The sequence below is a fragment of the Gouania willdenowi genome, chromosome 2 (assembly GCF_900634775.1).
Source record: "Gouania willdenowi chromosome 2, fGouWil2.1, whole genome shotgun sequence".
Taxonomy (NCBI): Eukaryota; Metazoa; Chordata; class Actinopteri; order Blenniiformes; family Gobiesocidae; genus Gouania; species Gouania willdenowi.
This window is the reverse complement of record NC_041045.1, coordinates 3,786,804-3,810,245: the sequence shown is the minus strand read 5'-3', so window position 1 is coordinate 3,810,245 and position 23,442 is coordinate 3,786,804. Positions and strand designations below refer to the sequence as shown.

The window sequence follows — 23,442 nt, the reverse complement described above, 5'->3', positions numbered from 1 at the left end:
AACAGGTACGCGTCACCAAAAAGCTGCTGCTTTTAACTCTAACGGCACATTTTGACTGTTTACCGAGACGCCCTTTACCTGGAGACTCCACCACGTCTTTCTTCTTGCTGCTGCTGTCGCAGCTGACGTGATAGAAGGTGAAAAGAAGGTGATGCTTCTCATGCAGCTGAGTCGGCAGCTCCACCTTGATCTGTGAAAGAAAGCGAGAAAGGAAAAAAAGCTGATTCCCAGGTTGGATTATGAAATATATGGACCACTTTGTGCAGAAAAAAACAAAGGAGAGGCTTTTCCACTGAGGATATACTCTAAATGTATTCTGTCACGCAAAAGTATCATCACTGTTATTAAAAAAAATAAGTTATAACGCATGCATCATAACCACAGTGTCAGTTTGAAACCGGAGCAGAGATACCTCGTCATAGAACTCAGGGTTCTGCTGGTGGTGCAGGACGGCCGCATACGCATGTTTGGTGAACAAAGCTCCTCCAGGACGACCGTAAATGCACTGCAGAACAGAAGAAAAAATATGTCAGTCAATTATGTGTAATTAAGAATAAATCTAAACTCATAAAAATCAGTAAGACTTCAATATTTAACGTATTGGATTGAATACTGACATCAAGTAAGTAAAAGTGTATTCATATTTTACTTTTCTAGATTTAAAAAGTCACAAAGTAGTAGGTGCTTGGCCATGTAGCGCTCTAAAAACCATCGACATATTTTAAATCTGATTAATTTTTGTCATTCATGTGCTATTTTTCCCCCAATAAATCATTAGTTCTTAGTGTTGTGTTCAAGACCACACTATCCCAGACCAAGACTTGCCGGAGACCAGAATGCACCAAGACCAAGTCAAGACCATAAACATTTTGTTTTAATTAAAAAATATATATAAATAAATACAATTATGACAGTTAAATAACTTTCTCTCTTTAGTTTTAGTTTCTTTTAAATACATTTGACGGACAAAAAAGGTGGCCTTCAAAAAATTAACTGAAATATAAAAACTACTACTGCTATTGAAAAATTCACAAATATTCTACATATTTGAAAACAATATTTTTATGTCAGCTGAATGTACAGCAAGTGTTTAAAAGCATTTCTGCCAAGAAATAACATGTCTGGTCACCTACACACCACAGAGTGTTTCCTCTTTGTTAGGTTTTTACAAATGTATTATTTGTGGTTCGTGAAACAAAATTTCACAACCAACAAGTTAGCGGACATGTTTAGCTCCGCCTCTCTCTCCTGCTTGTGTGTGTGTGTGTGTGTGCGTGTGTGTGTGAGTGTGTCACACACGTCACTCAGTCACATTAAGGAAGGTTGTACGGGGTGGATTAAAGAATGAATAAAGGATTGTTTTATCCCGTTCTTCTCTTTGTTATTATCACATCATAAAAAAGTTAAAAAATAGCAGGAATTCGTGCGGGTCTCCGACGGTCTTGAGGGAAAATCCCGATTCCGGGCATCCCGAGTCCGAGACAAGACCGAGACCTTTAAAATTTCTTAACCTGGGTTCGATTGAATCAAATCCCTGGGGTTCAGCAGGGGTCAAGAAACACAGTAAACAAATATTTTTTTTTTTATGATTATCTAGTTAACAAAAGGTTACAGTCCACATTATAGCCAGAAACGGCTAGTTCAAAAAGCCAACCTAGGGGTCTTACATGAAAACCTATATCAAAATCATTCAAGTCTCTATAAAGATCTTTATAAAGTAAATACAGGATATAGTTCAGGTTTTAACAAGTAATTTATTGATTTATTGGGTGGGGGAAAATAATAATAATTGAAAATTGCGTTAAATAAATGTGAAATATGGATATTAAAACAATTTACTTCAAACCCAAAGGGGTTGGGACAGTGTTCCCCTGCTATGTAGCTGTTACCTTTAAGGACTGGGCGTCATCTTCATCAGAGTCCTTGAATTCAATGCATACGGCGATATTTCTGGCCTGGACAGAAGAAAACATTAAAACGGCATGATGGAAACGTAGGAACTTTTTATTACGACCACAGATTTGAAAGCTCTTAGTGTGTTTAGGAAGCCCATTAGTTTTTAATAGAGCAAAAGCAATGTATCAGATAGCTCCTATCTAAATAAAACAGGCGCATGGGAATAGACAATGATGGATTGTAGTCTGGTTTCCTGTAAGGAAGCAGCGAGAGCAGGAAGGAATCCTCATTATCCGATGACTGCTGCTGCTCTTCAATGGAAAAAAAAAAACTATGGAGCTTTTTTTTTTTAGCAAAACCTGTCAAATAAAAGCAGTTTGGGTCAGAAAATACTACTGTATTATGTAACCATACAGGAAAAAAGCTTATGATGGAAGGGTTGGTTGTGCCTCGCTGAGGATTTAATGACGTGAAGTTGGCCGCAACATGAGCCAGATACGCGTCATGAATAGAAAGCTTGTACTAAATGCAGGTGTTACACATGCATTTGTATGGGTGCATATGTGTGCACATCGGTAATTGATTGATGATGAAGGGGTTCATTATATATAATAAAATATTATTTTAATATGTATTATTTTGTTATATTTTATGCTTTAATATCTTGTGTGTCTGCCCAATTGTTGTTTTTGGGGGGTTTTTTTAACCTGAAGTTTGCAAATACAAAAATAGTTATGTAGTAGGAAATCTTTTTACTGTACTGTGTTGGCTGAAATTAATTAAAAAAAAAAAAACTAAGTTAAAAAAACATTATTATTATCATTGGTGGGTGCAAAATGTCTGCTCAATATGTGCTTTATGTAGGTTTAATGGGAATATTTTAGTCGTTTTTATCAATAAATTTAGATTTTTGACATTTAATTTGCTCATAATAAAGTTCTCCTTCTTTGCTCACACCAGCCTCTCTACAGATACCTTAGCAAAGGACTTCTGCCCGTCGTACTTGAGGAGTTTGGGATAGATGTAGAGGTAGGGTTTTTCATAGCCGGTGAATGGTTGGAGCATTAGCGCTCTACGGGCACAAACTCCTCCACCTCCAGCAGAGCGCTGCCCGGCCCATTCTCCTCAAAGCCCCGCACTGGGATGTAGGAGGATGTGACGCAGTCTGCGAGGATGAAAAGGAGTGGGTCAGAGGTGAAGTTTGATGGATGGAAATCAACGATTAGAAGTAAATGAGTAAGCTTTACTGGTAACATCGGGGGCTACGCTGTCGATGGTTACATCTAAGTTCCCAGGAGGACGGGGGTTTGGCATTTTCTCTGTCTGGTTGTGGAACCAGAAATGAAGAAGAAGAATTAGCAGAAGAAGGAGTAGAAGAAGAGTAAAGAAAGAGTAGTAGAAGAAGTAAAGAAAGAGTAGTAGAAAGAAGTAAAAGAATTAGTATAAGAAGGACTAAAAAGGAGAGAAGGACTAAAAAGAAGGACTAAAAGGAGAAGGAGAAGGAGAAGAAGGCAGACGAAGAAGGAGACGAAGAAGGAGACGAAGAAGAAAGAAGAAGAAGAAGGAAGAAGAAGAGAGACAAGAAGAAGAAAGAAGAAGAAGAAAGAGAAGAAGAAAGAGAAGAAGAAGAAGAAGAAGAAGAAGAAAGAAAGAAGAAGAAGAAAAAAGAAAGAAGAAAGAAGAAGAAGAAGAAGAAGAAGAAGAAGAAGACAGAAGAAGAAGAAGAGAAGAAGAGAAGAAGAAGAAGAGAAGAAGAAAGAAGAAGAAACGAGAAGAAGAGAGAGACGAAGAAGAAGAAGAGAAGAAGAAGAAGAAGAAGAAGAAGAAGAAAGAAGAAGAGAGAAGAAGAAGAGAAGAAGAAGAAGAAGAAGAGAGAAGAGAAGAGAAGAAGAAGAAGAAGAAGAAGAAGAAGAAAGAAGAAGAAGAAGAAGAGAAGAGAAGAAGAAGAAGAAGAAGAGAAGAAGAGAAGAAGAAGAAGAAGAAGAAAGAAGCCTACTTTCTGAAGTCAGTGAGCAGTTTGAACATGTCCTCGTCGGACAGTTTGCTGCTGTCCTGTCGGTAAAGAGGTGAGAAACGAGCCGCTTTGTCCAAAGTTCCTGATGCATCTTTAAACACAGATCTGAGAATCAAACAGAGAAATACCTGTGAGTTCAGCAGAGACACAATCACACAGACAGAGATCATATTCAGGTTTAATGCTACATCTTAACTTGGAATTACTTTGTATCTGAGAGCTAGAAAGTCACACTTTACCCACAAAATCCTACATTTACTTTTACTCATTCCATCAAGCTTTCCTATAGTTTTTAGGGGTCTAGAGATTCACTTAACGTCATGTTTGTTAGATATTAAATTTCAGCTGTATTCAAGCCACAGAATTTACATCCCCTGACTTTAGATCCGTGAAAACAGCAGAAATGTAATTTTGGCAGTGTTTTGGTGGTCACAACTGCATCAGTAGTGGATAAGAACAACTTTTGGATAAAACAAGTACAATTTTTAAAAAAAAAAAAAAAAAAAAAAACGTTATTTATCATCCCCAGTAGCTTTGCTATAATGGCATTCCACCAATTGAAAGAAACACTGGTTTCCAATTTCCCACAGAAAAAAAGTCATAAGCAATCTAATTTTCTTCTTTATTCAGTATTTTAATATACATTTGGTTTTGAAATAAAGAGTACAATTTGCATTTTAGAGTAAAGATATTGATGGTCTTCGTACCTTGCGGCCCAGGCAAATGGCATCCTGTACTGTCCCAGTCTACTGCAAGCTGTCTTTGCATTCTTCAGCACCTTTTGAGCAATCTACATCACAGGCGGTTGTTTTTATCATAAGTATAAAACCAGATGTGCACCAACATCCTTTGGCTGATGTTCTTACCTTGGCTGAGTCTGAGCTCTTCATGTAAGGCTCAGTGCAATGGGTGATCCCTCCCTGTAGGACCTTCTCTATTCTAGCCACCAGGAAGATATCTGGATGGGGGCAAGTGACGGAGAATATGCCGCGTCGAAGGTAATGGAGAGCCCCCTCGGGGAGTCCTTTACCTGGCCTGAAGCTACCGTTAATGTGACACTCAGTTCTACTGCTGATACTGGGTGTCATTTGTCGGACTAAAGGGTGGTTGAGATCCACGTGGAAGTCAGCGGAGATTTTTCTGCCGTTCTGGACGTCAAAGAGCGATAGGACCACATAGAAAGGCTCCACCTTTAGTGATAGAGAAAAAAACATGCTGCAAAGATCAATAGAGAGAAACTTTTCCTTTGATTGCAGGGATCACTTTCCATCCCGACTAAATGTACCGTCAACAAATTATCCTTCCATTCTGTCTTTCCATGAAGCACTTCTATTACACAAAGCTGTCTGTGTGAGTGCACGCGTGTGTGTGTGTGTGTCTGTGTGTGTGTGGCTTAGAGCTGATGGTCGAAGTACGAGAACTCAAAGATTGATGACAGGAAACCAGCCTCCAACCGCTCTGTTACATGATAGGAAGCTCAGGCTAGTTACCTGTTATTATTTATGCCAGAACTGCCAGAAGTGATGGTCGAGTTTGCCATCTGAACTGTCTGTGATCTTCTGGGGTGATTTAAAATGTGTCCATGTCATCAACAGGAGGCCATACTCAAAGGGGCGGATTTACTAAAGATTTTCGGGTATTAAAACGTGTGCAAACGTCACTTCCCACGGCGATAAGGGGTACAAACCCCAGGGACTGTGCATGTTAGAAACTTGAGGCCATCTTATAAAATTTTGAGGCTATTTATCTGTATTTTTTCCCTATAGGAAAGGTATGTTGTCATGCTGTACAATTAAATACACATAGCACATTTTTCTTTTTTCTCTGGATTACACATCGCCATATATTTCTGTGATAAAACCAAATTATTAAGCAACATTAATGTCCTTTTTACCAATTAAAATTCTGATTTTAGCTGATGATTTATTGAAAGCAACTTTTTTCCTTTATTCTGTGCTTCATATCCTGTCATCTTCTCCTAGTTTTCCCCACAGCATTAACACTCTCACTGATTTCCTTCAAGACTGAGTTTTTCCTGGTAACACCAACATGTCTTTGCTGTAATTCAATCATGTGTTTATTTGCTTCTAATACCAACACCTCCAATTCTGCTGCTTCAAATGATTTTTTTTTGCTTCCACGCATTCAACTCTCCTTCACCCACCACCTTCAAAATAAGACGCTCTAAATGCTCCTTTAAAAAGGGAAGTCTCAAATTACTGCTGAATTCCTCGCAGCAGGTAAGGAAGCTGCTACAAAAAGATTTAGGGATGCAAGTGGTTTACCACCTTTTATTGCAAATCTTAGTGAATCCACTCCAAAGTGTGTTCTCAAACCTACATTGGTCGTGGGCCCCTCTTCGTTCTCTGCGACGCAGCCCTGCAGGTTGAAGGACAGGTCGTTACAGCTGACCAGCACTCTTTTCCCAAACTTCTCCTCAAACTGCCGCACGTCTGGTTCGATGCCGGTGAAGTCCAGCTTCTGTGAAAATAGCAGCACGTGTAAAAAAAAAGTTAAAATAAAAATCCTGACATATTTTGTACAAAGCAACTTTCCCTTGCCCACCTGTGTGTCAGGGTCCAGAGTGAAGAGTTTGAGTCGGGCTTCACTCCTTGTTTTGGATTCAATGTCTCGTGCTGTCTGTGCAAAAAAAAAAAAGGGAAAAAAAAAGACACAAAACAACTCCAAGTTGTTTCAGGGTAGAGACGTACCAGCTATTTCTTTTGCCTTCAACTTCTTTTTTTCAACGTCATTTGGAATGACAGAACTTTTCAATTTAAAAGGCAAAAGACTATTGAAATCTGTAGCTTTCATTGGTGTCTACACTTTGTGACCTATAAAATGATCCCAGCTGCTTGACTACTCCACATGCAGCAACATTCCAGCTGAAGGAACATTGACGGAGCCTTCCCACAAAAAAATAAATACAAAAATAAAACATGATGAAAAGTTTGATCCCAAGGCAGTGTGCATAATAATTTGTGCAGATAATGTCATAAATGTACCTGAAAGGTGTCGTGAAAAGCTCCAGTAGAGTTTTCGGCCTTTCCATGTTCCTCATCTGTTGGAGAGATCAGGAGGACATCTATTAGCAGAAGTCTGTCTGTCTGTCTGGAGGGAGAACAATGATGCATCAAGTGCCGGTGGAGAACAAAGCTAGAAAACAGACCATCGTGCAGATCTCCATTCCTCTTCTCCTGCATGGCCTGCTCGAAGGTGCTGTGAAGGATTTTGTTGAGGGTGCTTATCCACTCCTCCATCTCCCCCTCGCTGTCTGCAGCCAGCAGGAAGGTGCTCTTATCCTGCATTTTCAGCTCAAAGGCAAAGCGTCGCACTTTGCTGTTCTGAGAGGACACAACCACACGTCATTGTCTGGGTTGCTCGGGTTACAAAAGCTTTGTTTGCTTAGGTTTTCTAGGCCCGTATCGAGACTGATTCTCTACCTGAACAACCCCCATGCATGAGTCCAGGAAGATGGTTCCTTTTGGCTCCTTGGCGGTGTTCTCGTCTTTGTAGAAGTTGAGGTTGTAGGATCCATCGCCCAGCTGAGCCAAATGAAAGTACCGCCTCTTGAAGGACTGTAGTAGGAATAGCAGGCATTGGACAATAGAAGACGTAATTACACACAATGACTATATGGATTTTCCTGCTCTTAAAAGAAAATATTCTCAAACTTTAACATAGTTGAAATTAGCATTTACAATTGAAGACTTTAGTTGCAATTCGTATGTTTGAGGATTGACAATGTTTGTCATTCTTCAGCCCAAAGATTGCCAAGGTGGAAAATAGACTATTGCCAAACTGTTGGCAAGTACTACCAAGAGGCCTTCGAGCATTCCATTCTACAAAATATAATATCAATCATGTTCAGAAGGATACAAGTAGTAATTATTAGTAGGACTAAGCAAAATCCATGAAAATAGACCGTATGAGAGGGGTTATAACTAACCCGCATCGTGACACTGATTGCGCTGTTCATATTCCCTTTGTACAGCCAGCCATGTTTGGATACTCCACCCTTCTGAGATCCTAGAGAGGCTGTGTCCTGGAGGGAAAACACAAAATGCTCAAATCTTCACTTCATCTACATTTCTTTCTCCACTATTGACTAAAGTGTAGAGTATGTTAAACTCTTTATTTACTCTGTAAGCTATGAGGTGAAGAAAATGCTGACCCCACCCAAAAAGAGAGGAGAGGACAGTGCTGCTGACTGTATGAAGAAAGTGTTTTTAATTAAGCTCAACACAAACGTCATCTCAGTGGTATTCAGGCAGGACATTACATCCACTGGAGGTCAGTGACCTCCAAGAAAAAAGAGGTAATTATCAAAAAAAGATGTGTTCTGAGGATATCAGAAATTATGAAAGATGTTGGCTACAGTGAGGGCTAAGACCAGAGGTCGACTTATCACAGTAACATTCCTTAGCTTTTGACCAATGAGAACCTGTGTAGGTTAGAATGACCATGACGACTTGTCCATTCAGTGACCCAGAGCAGTGTAAGACTGGAGAAAAACTCCTGCTGTTAGGCTAAGATGCTAAAACCTCCAAAAAGTTCTTCATTGAGTAACACTCGGTCTATCCTGAATCACACTAACATATTGTGGTCAGAAGTAAAAATGTAAAGCCCAAAATCAATGCCTTCAATGTTGAATGTCATAAATGAACTGGTGCCTCACAGACCTAGAAGTGAGTTGTTAGTTAGAACGAACACAAGTTTTCTCTTTAACATCAGTGAAACTCCAACCTGCTTGTTGTGTATCACTGCAAAACTACTGACAATGCAAAACAGTCATCTATTCCATACGCTTCATTTTCATATGTTGTTACACTAACTTGCACAGCATTTTGTGGTATTTCTCAGTAAATATGACATTGGGAAAAAAGGTTTTATGACATTATGACAATTGCAAAAAACCGCAGTATTTTACCAACCCATGACCAATACAAAAAAAGAAGAGTAGCGGCAGTCACACTGTAAATGACTGATAACTACAACTAGAAAGGAGGGAATAGAGTGTCCACACCCCAATACAGTAGGTGGTGATATGCAGCTATTTAAGCTGGTTGCAACACACCAATAACAAGAAAGAAGAAGAAGACTAGAAAGTAAATATAAATCTAATGTATTTGTTTATTACCTCGTCTTTTTCCACATCTTCATCCACCTCGAACAGGTGAGGGGCCAGTTTCTCAGGACGCACTACTTTACTGAGGGGACAGGGAGAAGACGGTAAAGAGTCGGTGACATTCTTGTCATTTCTTACCATCTCATTACAATTAAATACCATGAGAGACAGTTTGACATTTGTCTCTGGCTTGTTCTAGGAAACAAACTAAACAATGTCGAAGCAGATTTCATTTAAAAGTTCTCAACAAGATCCACAACATGTGGCTTCTCCAAGGACACAAGGCATTGTAGGATTTCTGTTAATAACAGAAGCCAACAACAGTCCCAGAATAGTCTTTTACGTGCTCTTGGTGGAAAAACATGGGAAGTCTTCTATTGTTTTAATGGAAGCTCTTAAACCATCTGACTTCCGTGTTTGGAGTGTCCTGACAGACTCACTGACTCGAAACAAAGGCGTATGTGAAGAACCACATGCATTTGAGTGTTCTGTGAAGACTGGAAGCTGCTGGGTAAATATGTCTCTGACCTGTGTGTGGACGCCTGTTCAGACACAAAGATGGAGACCACTCACTTTGGGAGCTGGCGGAAATCTCCAGAGTACTCCTCATACTTGTAGTTGACCACGTGCCAGTCGGACTTGTAGGTTTTGATGCACTGAGGAGAGAGTGTGATGGTGGGAGTGAGGTTGATGGAGGAACAACTAATCAGAGACCTTGGAAGAGTTGCAGTGATTAAAACGCTAAGTTGAATATTTGAAGTACAGCTTAATAATAATCAACCAATTAAAAGCACAGGAAGCTGATTAATAAGAACAGTCATTGATATTTATCAGCCACTGCTCTCATGTACTGTCTGGAATGTGTCTTTATCAGCTCTGGGAGTCCAGGGGAAAAAACACATGTTCACAGTCAAGGGGTCACGACAAAAACAAAACAAAGAATCCCGACAGAGAACATTACAGCTGCTCCAGATGTGCTTCTGATGTAATCGCTGGCCGCACCCACAGAGGACTATCACCTAACCGACTCTGTTGAGCCGCACCCTTAGCTCTAGGCGGAGCACAGCCCCTCTAAAACAACATGACGTGGGTCGTGAACTCCATCCATCTGTGGCCCCTCTGTCAGGAAACATGAAGGTGGAGGTAAAAGTTGACTTAAAGGGGAAGAAGAGCAACATATTGGAAGCACAAGTTTTCCTAAAGTGTTTGTGAGCATTTGTCCAGACTGAAATCAAATCAGATCCCCTTTGCCAACACACCATAAACAATTCTCATTGGTTTGATCTGTGTGGGTTTGATGCAGTCAAGGTATGGCTCATGTCCAGGTATGTTTACCTCTTGAACGAACAGACTGTGAGCTTCTTTCTCTGCACTCTCTGGCACAGTGGAGAACAGCGTACGGCCCTGGCGCTGCAAAGTGGAGATCTGAGGGTGGATACAGGGAACAGATGAAAAAAAAACTGGTACTGTGCATCCGTTCAGCTGATGCTGTTTCACTACTACTTCTTGGGATTGGATTCCACTTCATTGATCCCAACGGGATGCTTCTCTCTGTACTGCCTTCCAAAGGAAAGTCAGAGATCAAGGCAAGCAGTTAAGGACCGCAGGATAATAAAACTACTGTAAACATACTAAGAGAGAAAAGGTTTAAAGTTCTGGAAAGCTTTCAGTATATGTTCTGTCAATCCTTATCTATGTATTTACAATTAATCCATTGGGTTGAAATATTTAGAACATGGTAAAAACCTCTACCAAGTGCCAAATCTCTTCTTTGCCAGAAATCGGCACTTATCTGGATCAGCAATCCTGATCATGGTGCCATGATTATTCACACTTTAAAGACCTGTAATAGATGTCTATCGCCATTAATAATGATACAGTAGGTCAAAATTTATTAGAAACCCAATTTTCCAAAAAAATTGCAATAGAACCTGATCTGTGTGAAACTCAGGAACCAACCAGAGTCAAATTTCATAAAGATCAGTCAATTATGAACTGAGGTATGAATTTTTGAAATTTTGCCAATAATGAGAAATAGGGATTTTACAATTTTTGAAACTGATCCAGAATCAGAATTTAGTTTACTAAAATCTACCATTGTAAAAGGTGTATATTTGGTTATAATTTGGTCAAAATCTGTAATGTACTTTTGACGTAATCCTGCAAACAGACAAACAAATACCGCAGAAAATATTTCCTAGGTTTGGGAATAAATCCTAAAAACAGTGCGCATGCCTTAGCCATGAAGAGTCAGGCTCTATATTTAGCCTTTTTTTTTTTTGGATTTCAAAGAAAGATGAAAGAAAACAAAATGGGCTGCAGAGATAAAAGAATGGCCAGTACTACAGAGGTTGCTCTGGCCTGGAATTACTATCGCCCCAAATCCCCTGACTGGCAGCATTATTAGATGGCTCGGGCTTTTGAAAGCAGAGCCAGGATTCATAGCTGAGGAGCAAAGGGCGCCTTAAGGCATAAACCCTGTCAGCTAGTAGGCAAACCATCCCAGTTCATCCATGCTGTGGCAACCATTGCTACCACTTAGCGTACAGCACTGCTTTTCTACTCAAGCCTGAAAGATGAGTAAAGGAAACAATGTCACAATGACCTAGTTTGGTCCTTAACTCCAACCCTGTCAATGAATATTTGAGCTTCTAGCCTCATTAAAGAAAGAAAGTCTTATATTCGTTAAAAAAAATACAATAAATGATTAAAAAACGGGTTTGGATTCATCTTCGCTGCCTAAGCTTCAAATGGGTCAAATAATAAGGTGGAAAATATCCATCATTCAGACAATGGCTTCACAAGCTGTGCAGTTTCTTTAATTCGAATATTTTCCAGATACAAAAAAGTCTTACGAAGGCACTAGTTTGACATTTGCTGATGAAATAAATGAAACTGCAGCTGCTTCAAGGCTCTCATGTGTCAAACTGTACACTTTAGTCTTTTACTACACTATAGGTTTCCGCCAGGTCATTGAGAAGAAACCGCTCGACACACACACTGCCCTTGTAATTAACCACAGGGCATCGCAGTCAAAATGCTGTGAACAAGGACTGCTCGCTGGCAATTAAATGCATTCCTGTCACAGCCTTTAAACCAGTGCTTTTATCACTGGGTCAAGGGAGCACGTTACCACAGAATGTACCACTAAGGGAAAACCAGTGCGATGAAGAACGGACAATGAAATACTGACAGGCTTATCTGCATGGAAATGCAAGACCTTTAGTTATCTCATCACTGTTATTTCTACATCTGTGTGCGTATCTGTGCAACACGTGCGTATGCTACTCCCTTATGTCTGTCCGGTTTCCCCCTTTCTCTAACTGCTGAGCCCGTGATGTGAAACATATGGCCGCCCATACAGATGGACAGACTGGGCCGAGCCAGGCTCTCTCTCACCATACACACACATGTGCACACACAGGTCTGGGCAGCTACTAATAGCTTTGCACTGTAGACGGCCAACATAAACTAATGGAGAAACAGTCTGGAGGCAGATTGGTGGTTGTAGAATTCCTACTTCACACTGTTATTATTCTCATGAACTATTATACACAATTGTTGTTTTTCAAGTAGTTTTTAATCATTCAGACTTTTAATGAAGTGACGTTAAAAGGATTTTAAACGAAGCTAAAATTGGCGGATGGATGCGAAATTGGTTTTACACAAAATCCAAGAAATTTGTTTCAATGTGTCTACTCTAGAATTTCCTAAAATCCAGGGAAAGTTTGGTTTCCACTTCAATCCAACATTATAGCCCGAGTCACCCTCTCCATAATTGTTTTTAAGACCATTTCCAACAATGGAGCAAATCCTGCTGGGATCCATCTTCATGCTACAGTGATGTAATGTTTATACAGACTTTGAACTGCCTTAAACCAAGACGCCGATCCGTGGGACTCGTTGCAAAAATTCCATACACTTTAATAAGAAACACAATTTTAACAGCAATTTTCTTCCCATATTGTATAGATCAGTGATTTTACACAAGCCCCACTGCTCTATCCCTTGCATCAGACTCAAGAAGGAACTTTCCTGAAAATAAATCTGCTCGGATGAATCACAAGCACAGAAACGGCTAACACAAAATAGCATTACCATTGAAAACATCTAGTTTCTACTGCTAATAGATTAGAATTAGATTGTGTTATCCTCTTCTTACGAGTGATCCAAGATGATCGCAAGTACCAATAACATAATGCAAGATTAGACAACCTTTTTTTTTTTTAAACTTTGTTTATAGTTTCTTTTACCTGGATGTCGTCCGTGGGGAACTGCAGCATGTCACGCAGAACATCACTGACGATCTGTGTCTTCCTCTGGACGACCACAATTTCATAATCCAAAGGCTCGATGATCTTCGGCTTCACCTGGACAAACATGTCAGTGTTAGTCGAGCTTCTCTTTGTCTGCTATAAGAGCTGCAGAGATTAGTTACAGAAGGAAATGAGTGTCATTCACACTGTCTGGACAACAAATTGCCATTGTCTTGTCACAGAATGAACTAAAACAGAGATGCTATAATGATGCCGGATGATTGAAGGGAAGGATGGGGGAGCGAGAGGCAGTGAGTGCCAGCCACGGTGTCATGAGCTCATTGGAATCTAAGGTTTTTCTTGAGTATGCATGGAAGTAGCCACTGCAGGGAGATACACAGCCACTGTGAACATGCGTGTGACATTATAAACAGGTTCTGACCACTGGGGACTAGTGTTAAGTTAGACAGCAGAATCTATTCCCCAGAGATCTGAACTTCTTCCCCCGGCAGACGTCAGCTGTAACATTCCTAAGAAAACCTCCATGGGATTAATTTAGTGTAAAAAAAAATAGATATCTTCACATGTGAACCATGTGTGTCTGTGTTAGCTTATCAACATTTTTAAATAAAGACACAAGGCTTTGATTTCTTCACCAACATTAAAGGGACTGACTGTCCAAGACTTTTGGTTTTTCTTTTGAAAGCACCAGTTTATATTGAGGATTTTTTCCCCCCACAGTACTACAGCTAACAGTTCATCCAAAATAAAAGTGAGGCCTAAACAAATAGTGTGTATCATTGGTGGAGGAAGGAAGGAGGTTGTATTTGGGAAGGATATTATTCCAAGAAAATTGGTATTTATACCAACTTATTTACTAACTTATATGCATTTCTACATGGTATATTATGCAATAAGTAAAGATGTTTAATTACCAAGATATAAGAAAAAAACACATTTTGATTATTGTAATAGAAATAATAGGAGGAGGTATTAATTGTAGTTTTAAAATCAAGTCAATTTAATGGAGAGAAAAAAATAAAAGTTTAAATCATAGCGTAAAACATACTAATTCAAAACAAGTACAAACTAAAGGTAATCAGTGAAATCAAAGCAAAAACTGATTTAGAAACAAAAAACATCAAAGTCCAAAATAAAGCACATACAGGGAGGAGCCAAAAATCACTGACTGAATACTGTAAGGACAAGAAGGGGTTGACCACAGAAGACAATGCATCGACAATACATTAGGTTATACCTGGGCCTGTATCGTAATAATTATAGGTGTAATTTAAAACTAAAATCCCCTTTCATGTTTAGGGGGGTCTCTGCCACCTACGTGTAATAAAAGCAATATATACTTTCAAAAACCTACTTTTGAGTTATGATGAGGTATCTTGCTTATCCAAAGAAAAAGAAACATGTTGAATCTAGTAACATTTTTGGGTCTGACACTGGTGCAAATGCAAAACTATTAGATATTTATAAAAACATCTGTTTAAATGCATGTGCGTCTAAAGCCGATAGATAGGACAAGAGAAATTCCACATTTACCCCTTTACTAATAAGATAGTAAGGGGGGCAAAGCAATGACTTTATCCTCTAAAGGCCATGACTTTCCAAGAGAAATAAATAGAATCTAACATGTCCAGCAAACAATAAAAATATTGAGTACGCTATAAGGATTCATCCTTGAAAAACAACTTAAGCCTTTAGAAAAATGTGGCCTTCGTTGATTTTAAGAATAAATATTTTTTGTAGACCTTGAAAGTTTGAAGAAAAAAAAATAAATAAATATTACTGTCACCCAAACCATGATGTTGACTAAGTATATCAGCCACAATTTATTTTACAGTGTGAGTCACCCATGCAACATTGACCTCACAATGAGCACATATCAACAATAAGGACATCCATTCTGATGATGATTGCATCAGTCATAACTAATCAATCTGGACACACCTAAGCTTTGTCTGGTTTTGTGGTTTTAACCGAGCTATGGGTGTCCATTGGTTTCAGATCATTTCCCTCCTGGTCTCAATCCAAAGAACACATAACACACCAAAGCCAATCAAACAGAGATCTTTATTTAGAGATTTATATTCTGATTCATCTCACCAGTAATAGTGATGTAATTCACCCCAGTGGTGTCCAATGGATTAAAAGTTGGTCTGATTTTTCATTTATTATACATTTTCCCAAAAGACAGAATTTCATAAACAACTTTGGATTAAAGCACAAAGAAAACAAAGTCCTATTCTTGAATGTGAAAACTAAGTTTGTAGAACCGCTGAGGTAAATGAAGAGTTACAACCACAAGTCCTCCATTTCCTAAAAAAAGATCAACATTCAACTCCCAGGAGAGGTGCACCCTTGAGCTGCTATTTCCCATTTCCGTCCAATCTCTTCAAAGAGAAATCTTCAAAGCAGAGCAGATAAAAGCTTTCCTTAAACAATCAGATTATTTTCGCCGGAAATTGCAGAAGCCAGATTGGAAGTGAGAGGAGAAACTCAAACTCACCGCTGCCACCTGTGACCCCGCCTCCACCTTTGCTTCAATCTCAGCCAGGCTTTTGTACTGCTGGGGTGACTCTATGACCATCTCCCTTTTGGGGATCTTCCCCGCACGGCCCTGCATGCTGCTCGCTCCTGATCCAGTGGTGGTCTTACTTCCAGATGTGATACTGCATGGCACAACTCTTTCCCCAGTCAGTGAGAAGAGTTGTGGGAGCTTCTTGGGTTCGATTCCTCCCTCTCTCTCTTCTCTGCTCTGCTCTGTCTCTCATCAGATGGGTCCCTCCCACCCCCACAGCTGTGAAACACTGCATGTGTGTGTGTGTGTGTTTTTGGACGTACAGTATGCAATTTGGGTGCATGAGAGGGGAGGGTAAATCAACCACTCCCCCATTAAAAAGTTGGAAGGAAGCCCAGAGATTCTGTCGTCTTGGGTCGGCCCCACCTGCCTATTGTATGGATGATTCTAATAGAAAGCAGATGAGGAGGAATAGTTTGCATGGTAATCGAATACAGGAATGATTTTAAGCCGAAAGAAAGAAATCAACATGTGAGGCTTGACAGCACTGCTTAAGGCCTTTTTATGACCCCATAAACAAACAGGGGAGTCCCCAACATGAACCTGATATGCAAACAAAAACGTGCTGAGGCATCTTTCACACTTACTTACAGGCATAACTATGTATAACAAATCTGGAATAACCTATTCTTCCAAGTAAAGTCCTTTTAAATAAAGCAATTACACACCCATCCAAACATGAAACTAGGGCTGGGTCATATGGACCAAAACTCTCGATATTATTTCTCAAAATGCCAATTTATGATATAAATCTCGATAATTATAATTCAACTTTGGTCTTTCTCTCCTATAAAGGACAGCATGTGTGAGTGAGTCTGTAGTGTGGCTTGTTTAGGGGAAGGTCTGGGTTAGGACGCACTCAGAAATCCATCTAACTGTTCTTTTCACACTGTTCTGAGACGTAGAGAAAGCATTAACTCCTAAAACAAGCGTTTTTCTTAACAAAATAAGCTATAAAAAAATATATATATATATATGTTGTTTTTATAGAGTGAAAATTCCAGGTAACAAGTCAAGTTAGTGGGCAATTAGCAGCTGAAGTCATTTGTCTGATTGGCAAACAGATCATTCTAGCTCATATTTTTTTAATGACTTGGCTTGAATCAAGTAAAATACACTTATACTATCATGTTACAGCAAGTTAAATATAGCTCTAAATAGGGGTAGGGGGTGATACAATGAGTTCACGATACGATAGACAATAATTGGTTTGCGATAACGATATAATACAGTATTATTGGAAAGGAAAAAAAGACAAAATACTCAATTATAACACAAAAAATAAAATAAACCACATCAACTTGGTGTGTAATAGACTCCGTCTCATGTAACCTCAACAATGTATCTTGTGGCATTTTAATATATTGTCACAAGATATATCATCCCACCTTTACAGCTTAGCTTATTACATGTCAAACTTATCGGGAGACAATTGAGGTCGAGCAATGATACGGTGACAAGATGTTGACATTAAAAGTCACAGACATATGTTTTGCTAGTCGAATGAATTGTAAATTGGTTCCAACTTGTGCTGAAAGGCAGAAATTAAAATAGCGGTGAGCTCCAGGGATATCTGAGGCTGATTTGTGTGGATGTGCACTTTTGCTCCGCTTTGGACGACACCGAACACTGTATCCGCCGTGTCAGTCCCACACAGCAGGGTCTGTGAAAACATACTTCCTCTCCACATCCGCTCTCTGAAGCAGCACACACTCTCCTGCTGCTTCAGGATCACTTGGAGTCGCTCCTCGTTTCACCATCCAGTCGGTGCTCTCTGAGGACAATCGCTTCACTTTCATCTTGGAGTAACAGACGCCTCGGTTCAGCTGTTTTTTATTGGAGCGTGTGTTTTGACAGACGACGAGTCCAACTTTCACTGAAGGTGAAAGTTGGATAGAAAGTTATGCAAATCTTTACTTTGGAAAAGATTTTATTCCATGTCATGCTGTGTCCGTTTTGAGTCAACAAAACCCTAATCAATAACTAATCTAAATAAACGACGTTCTTATGCTGCAACCTGACAGCACAAATTCTAGCTGGTACGTTATATTGATCTCTATTTTTGTGAATCTATACAAACTAAATTTGGCGAATAAATGTTTTGTTTTCCCATTAAAAAACCCACGTGTTTCACTCTTTGTTGACACAAACCTCGGAGTAAAGCTGTGTTCTAGTTTAAAAACTAGCAATAGCATTACAAAATGTTCCGCTAATGCCACAATTGAAATGAAAAGTCGGGGGGGGGGAGGACATTGTAGGGAAAAAAACAACTTTCACGAATGTGCCTCGAATTAAAGAAATGAGCATTCAATAACATCCATTTTCTGGAAATGCTTATGCTATTCAGCATTAGCATGCTAGCTCAGGGCAAACTCTGAGAAACAGTGACTCCTTTTGAAAAAATGGTAACATAAGTTATGTGACAGCAAGTAGTTACAGTTACTGTAGCTGCTAGCTAGTCATGTACTTATGTTGGAAATCATTTCATAAATGCTATGTGTGGTATGATCACTGTTCTAGAGCAACGGTAGCTAGCAGTTTTAGCCTTTTGGCTTCAACTTTTGATACAAAATGTATTATTAGCCTAAAGGAAAAGTGTCCCAACAGGAACCCTTCACTTATCTAATGTTTGAAAAATGTTCCCACTTATCCCCTGCTATAGGCTTTACCGCCAGGCAACACAGTCGGCTGCCAAATTGCACCCCCAAAAAAGAAAATAATTTTAAAAGGTATAATAAACGTGAAATACACCCTTTACAATCACTGTACATGTCTTGTCTTAATTAAATAATACATAGAAACAGACAGAGAAGATGGGAGCGTCATATAAACAAGACAATATATAAAACAGAATGCATGGGAGGTGAAAAAGTCAGAAACCCTAACTTATAACTTAAAATACAGGTTTAATGTTAGTAAGTCTGTGACCTGTAATGTAACCTAATATCCAAATAAATTAATGCAAAACATTTACAATTATCTAGATGCAACGAAAAGGTATTCGCAGCCACAACATTGCATTGCCTTTTTGCATATGTGGTAATTCTTGTTCTATTTTATATAGATCTATTGTTGTTGCACATTGTGTTCTTTGGTTTTAAGAATTTTTCTTACAGCTGACAAGTTAAACCAAATGTCCTTGCACTGAAACTTTTATATTTTATTTTAACTTTTGATTGCACTGTTTTGCATTGTTTTTGTTGTTGTTCCCTCAGGACATTTAGACTATACTATACCTGTAGGTGTTATATTGTATGATTGTATTATTCTAATTTTTAAAATAGGTTGTATTTTGTGTATAGCCCTGTGTTTATGTGTATCCATAGGGGTACACGTACCTTTGGTTTAGAACGCGGGTCAATAACTTTCCTTTAAATATAGGACCAAAAAATGATGAATAGAAGCGACACTTGATCAAGAGCCAAAATGAGACATTTGCTTACTGTGCTGCTGAAGCCTCAGTGACAGCGTCACCAGCTCAGCATGATAATCAGTCTCTTGTCAGGCCCCCTGACTGCACTGAGGTCATCCCACCGACATTCACCCACATCTTTGTGCACGCTCACACACCACGTCCCCGCTTCCTCTACGGCTGGTATCACGCCAGACACAGCACGGGTGTGATGGGAGTTTGCAGGCCTCAAAAGCCTCTCAAAGAGGCTGGAGTAAGGAAGAGGAGGTGGTTGACACAGCCTGAACTAATTAGGACACGCGAGCGCTCCACACCCGCTCCCGAAAGACCAACACAAACGCACACGTACGCAATTAAAGAGCGTCGCGCAAACCTGCAGAGAGTTGCATAAGGGCCTGTTGACGTCATGTTTGGGAGCAGGCGTGTGAGGGCGTTGCCTGAAAGAAAAGTGGCGAAACTTTCATTTTACAGCGATCACATGCTTGTGAACACATGGTAGATCGCTGACTGGGAGAAAAACTTCACATCTGTTGCAAGGCCAGTATCTATTAAAAACGAATGCTGATTTTTTTTTTTTTTTTCTTAAACAGGTAGTGTAAGGGAAAATACCTGCAATATCCTGGATCTGATTCCACACATGAATTGTGGATACATCTGTACACACACTCCCACTGATTCAATACCTCCTGCTCTTTTCCATACGTAATAGATTACTGTGCTCCATTAAAGAGAAGGATGCTATAGTTCTAAATGTAGCTGGGGGATATAACACGATGACATTAGGCAGTACATTATGTTCCTATTAAACAATAAAAATAGATGATAGTCATAGTCTGAAGGAATGAAAAGTACAACACACAAAGGTGATCAATACATTTGAGAGTTTGTATACTTCTATGATCATGGCAAACACGACTAAACACATTTTCTTGCTAAACAAAATCTGTGTGAAACGTTATAAACATTGTAACAAAGGGAGTCAAATCCCAGAGAGCCAAAGAAATTTCCCAGGAAACGCACTGTGAGCAAGCAGCACTCCTTAAATAGTGCGGCGAAGGTAATCGTGGGAATGGGATTCACCCGTGAGAGCACAGACAAACAGATCAAGGCACAGAGGGTGCAATACACAAGAAACTTTAACCCACAACAAGAAATAAAGACTGGTAGTAACATTACAAAATCAGTAACGAGAATAAAAATATTCAGAAACTTGTTCAGAATGTCAATGAACTCATTTATGATCAATCAATATAAAAATAATAGCACCAAATAAAGCTACAAATTAACATACAGTACATTATCAACCAATTCATGTTATTACAGGGGCGAATACGTTCTGATTATTGGTGCAACTTCCCGTGTAATAACTGGATGAAAAACAAAACAAACGTTCTGCACATACAGAAAACCAACTAAGTCTTGAATAAAGTCTATGCGGCAGATGGCTGCCACCTCTGAACCTGGTTCTAACGGCGATTTCTTCCTGTTAAAAGGAAGTTGTTTCTTCCCACTGTCACTAAATGCTTGTTCATGTGGATCTTGTTGGGTTTTTTCTTTCTTATTATTAATTTTATATTTTGATAAGCGCATTGAGATGACTGTTGTAAATTTTGCTATACAAATAAAGTTGAATTGAATTGAAAATTGAGCAGAAATTAGCTTACATTTGTTAATGCTTGTTTAATTGAAAATAAGCATAACTGCAATCTTTTTTTTAGACATTGTTAGATAGACCTCCCCTATTACACAGGAAAGTGTGCCCATAACAAAGTTGTTTGGAATTTTTTTAAAAATCCTAACTACAATAAGAAAAAAAATCTTAATTGAAAAATAAATAAACAAATGAAATAAATATTAATAAATTGAAATTAAAAAAAGGCTAAAAAACAATATAGTTACTGGACTTACTACCTGCCTGATAATAGCTATAAGGGACAACATCACCTCCAGATTCAGTAATGTCTTCCATTGACACTATTTTTTCCAACTCTAATCTCCTTGGTATTGATCATACATTCAATGTCTGACGTGAACGCGATCCAGCTTGGCAGCTAATGGAACTAACTTGGAAAAATATGTACATATTGCAGCAGGGCACAGATTCAAGCTTTGGAACACAATACCATCTTATGGCGTTATTAGCCTCGATTCCTGCTTATACACGTCATATTCTGATTCGAACAAATAATTCACAACTTTAACACCTTTAAAAATAGAGGAACTCAACTTTGAAACTTGGGTCTAGGGATTTGTCATTTTCTGCAATAATGTCATCCACACAGTGTATGTTTAAAAGCAGGCGTTACCAGAGCGGTGGTAGGAATCCACAGTTGAGGTCCCCTTAGACTCAGAGTTTCTTCATCCACCTCCAGAGGCCCCAGCTCTACCGCCCCCTTTATATAGCCACAGTTCCTCTCCAGGATGGATTGCAGTCCCTTCAGCAGGACCACGCTGGTGGTGCAACCCATGTTAGAGACTATACCTGTCAAACTTCACTTCCAGCACACATGTAGAAGGAGTCCTGAGGTATTTAGGCATCAGCTGATCCCCCTCGAGCAGATGAGGGGTTCCTATTTTGCGTTAAACTCAGCCATTGCCGATGAAGGCAGAGGGTGTCCTCCTGTGTGCTGCTCTGCAGGGACAGGGTGGTTGACTGATGCTTAGCAGCTCATTCGGCGTTGACTCAGCCTCCTTCCCTTCCTGGCTGCTCCTGCTGAGGGACGAGGATGCTGTGCACTCTCTCACTCTCTCTCCATCGCTACCTCGCTCCCCCTCCCCTTACTCTCACAGCTTAGTCATTTCTCTGACTCCACATGCTTTGTCAACAGCGCCTGCTTAAACCTTTCTTTCCTCTGACACCAACGTTACTACAGATGATGTCATCATCCTAAGGTCATTTAAACACAAAAAAAAGAAACAAGACCACAGCCATTATTGCTAGGTAAAAAAAAAGTGTGATAAAGGCTATGATAAACCCACAACAGTCATAACGTGCCATAGAAACAAACTGATGAATTACACAGGCTAATGTAAGCCATCATGCAAACAAGCTCCCAGATTTCTCTCAACTTGTCTCTTGGGGCTGTAAATATTTCATCATTCGCTGACAGACTCGCCTAGTTTTAAAAGAATGATTAAGCAAAAAAAATCATAAAAAAAAATAAAAACAGAAAGAGAATCACAATAAACAGCAATGAGAAGGGTAAAACTACAGTTAAGATAAACCAAATCCACAACTCAGTCATTTTTTTGGTACTTGAGAGGTTGCCAAGTGCCGGAATGAACCTATACCTCAACCCTATTCACACATTATGCAACTGCAGATCAAAAACATTGAACCAAAAATGTAAAAATAAATTAAAAAAATACACAAAACAGTAGCAGAGTCTCTGTAAACTAGTGGCATATATAGCGATCTTTTCAGAAAGTCATTTTTACTCATCAGAAATGTCATATTTTCTTGTATTTGGTCATTCTTTCCATCAAATTTGATGTCGTGAACCATAAACTTAACAATTACTTTTTTGCGATGTGTCAAATAATGTTTCTGGACAAGAAATTTCCCAACAACGCCAAAAATGGCACAATTTGCTCCTATTTGAAAAATAACCATAAATAATAAACTAATAAGAAGCATAATGTTTACCATTTCAGCTGTCCTGTGGAAGATCCCTAATCCTAGAAACTTGGACATTTGGTTACTAGAGAAGAGCAGATCTATAAATTAAATTATAAGAAGTAAAGTTTTTACACGAGTCAAATTTCAAGGTTTGTTGGGTCGTTTTTAGCCCATGTGTTGTATGAGACTATTTAATGAAAGCTTTCACTAACTAAATACAGGTTAAAACAGAATTTCAGGCCATGAGGTAAGACGATCAGTTTTCCATTGTTTCATTCATGCCAGTGCATGTCATTGGTATTTTTATTACTCTAGAACTAGAGCGATTATCAACTCAAGTCGGACTGATTTGTACTTTTGTCAAATGCAAAAAGGGAAAGTGCAGCATTCACAGATATAGTCTCTTATTCTCTGTTTACACCTTTACAATGTTTATCTCCACATACAGAAATGCCATGTGTCAAAATATACACATCTCTGCTGCCACCTAAAGACTGAACCAGACACTGCAACAACACTGGTGT

The 23,442-nt window shown here is 39.2% G+C and overlaps 1 protein-coding gene across 1 annotated transcript in view; it reads right to left on the bottom strand.

The window, feature by feature from the left end:
* Positions 1-23,442, bottom strand: part of LOC114476483 (dedicator of cytokinesis protein 9-like) — a 48,586-nt gene that overhangs the window by 19,592 nt on the left and 5,552 nt on the right. The window contains 19 exon segments of the mRNA XM_028468052.1: positions 79-190; positions 413-505; positions 1,890-1,955; positions 2,872-2,969; positions 2,972-3,061; positions 3,144-3,219; positions 3,889-4,015; positions 4,618-4,700; positions 4,777-5,100; positions 6,251-6,391; positions 6,476-6,550; positions 6,916-6,971; positions 7,080-7,254; positions 7,354-7,488; positions 7,860-7,955; positions 9,051-9,120; positions 9,612-9,694; positions 10,374-10,463; positions 13,292-13,408. Coding sequence (XP_028323853.1) covers positions 79-190; positions 413-505; positions 1,890-1,955; positions 2,872-2,969; positions 2,972-3,061; positions 3,144-3,219; positions 3,889-4,015; positions 4,618-4,700; positions 4,777-5,100; positions 6,251-6,391; positions 6,476-6,550; positions 6,916-6,971; positions 7,080-7,254; positions 7,354-7,488; positions 7,860-7,955; positions 9,051-9,120; positions 9,612-9,694; positions 10,374-10,463; positions 13,292-13,408 — 2,107 coding nt within the window.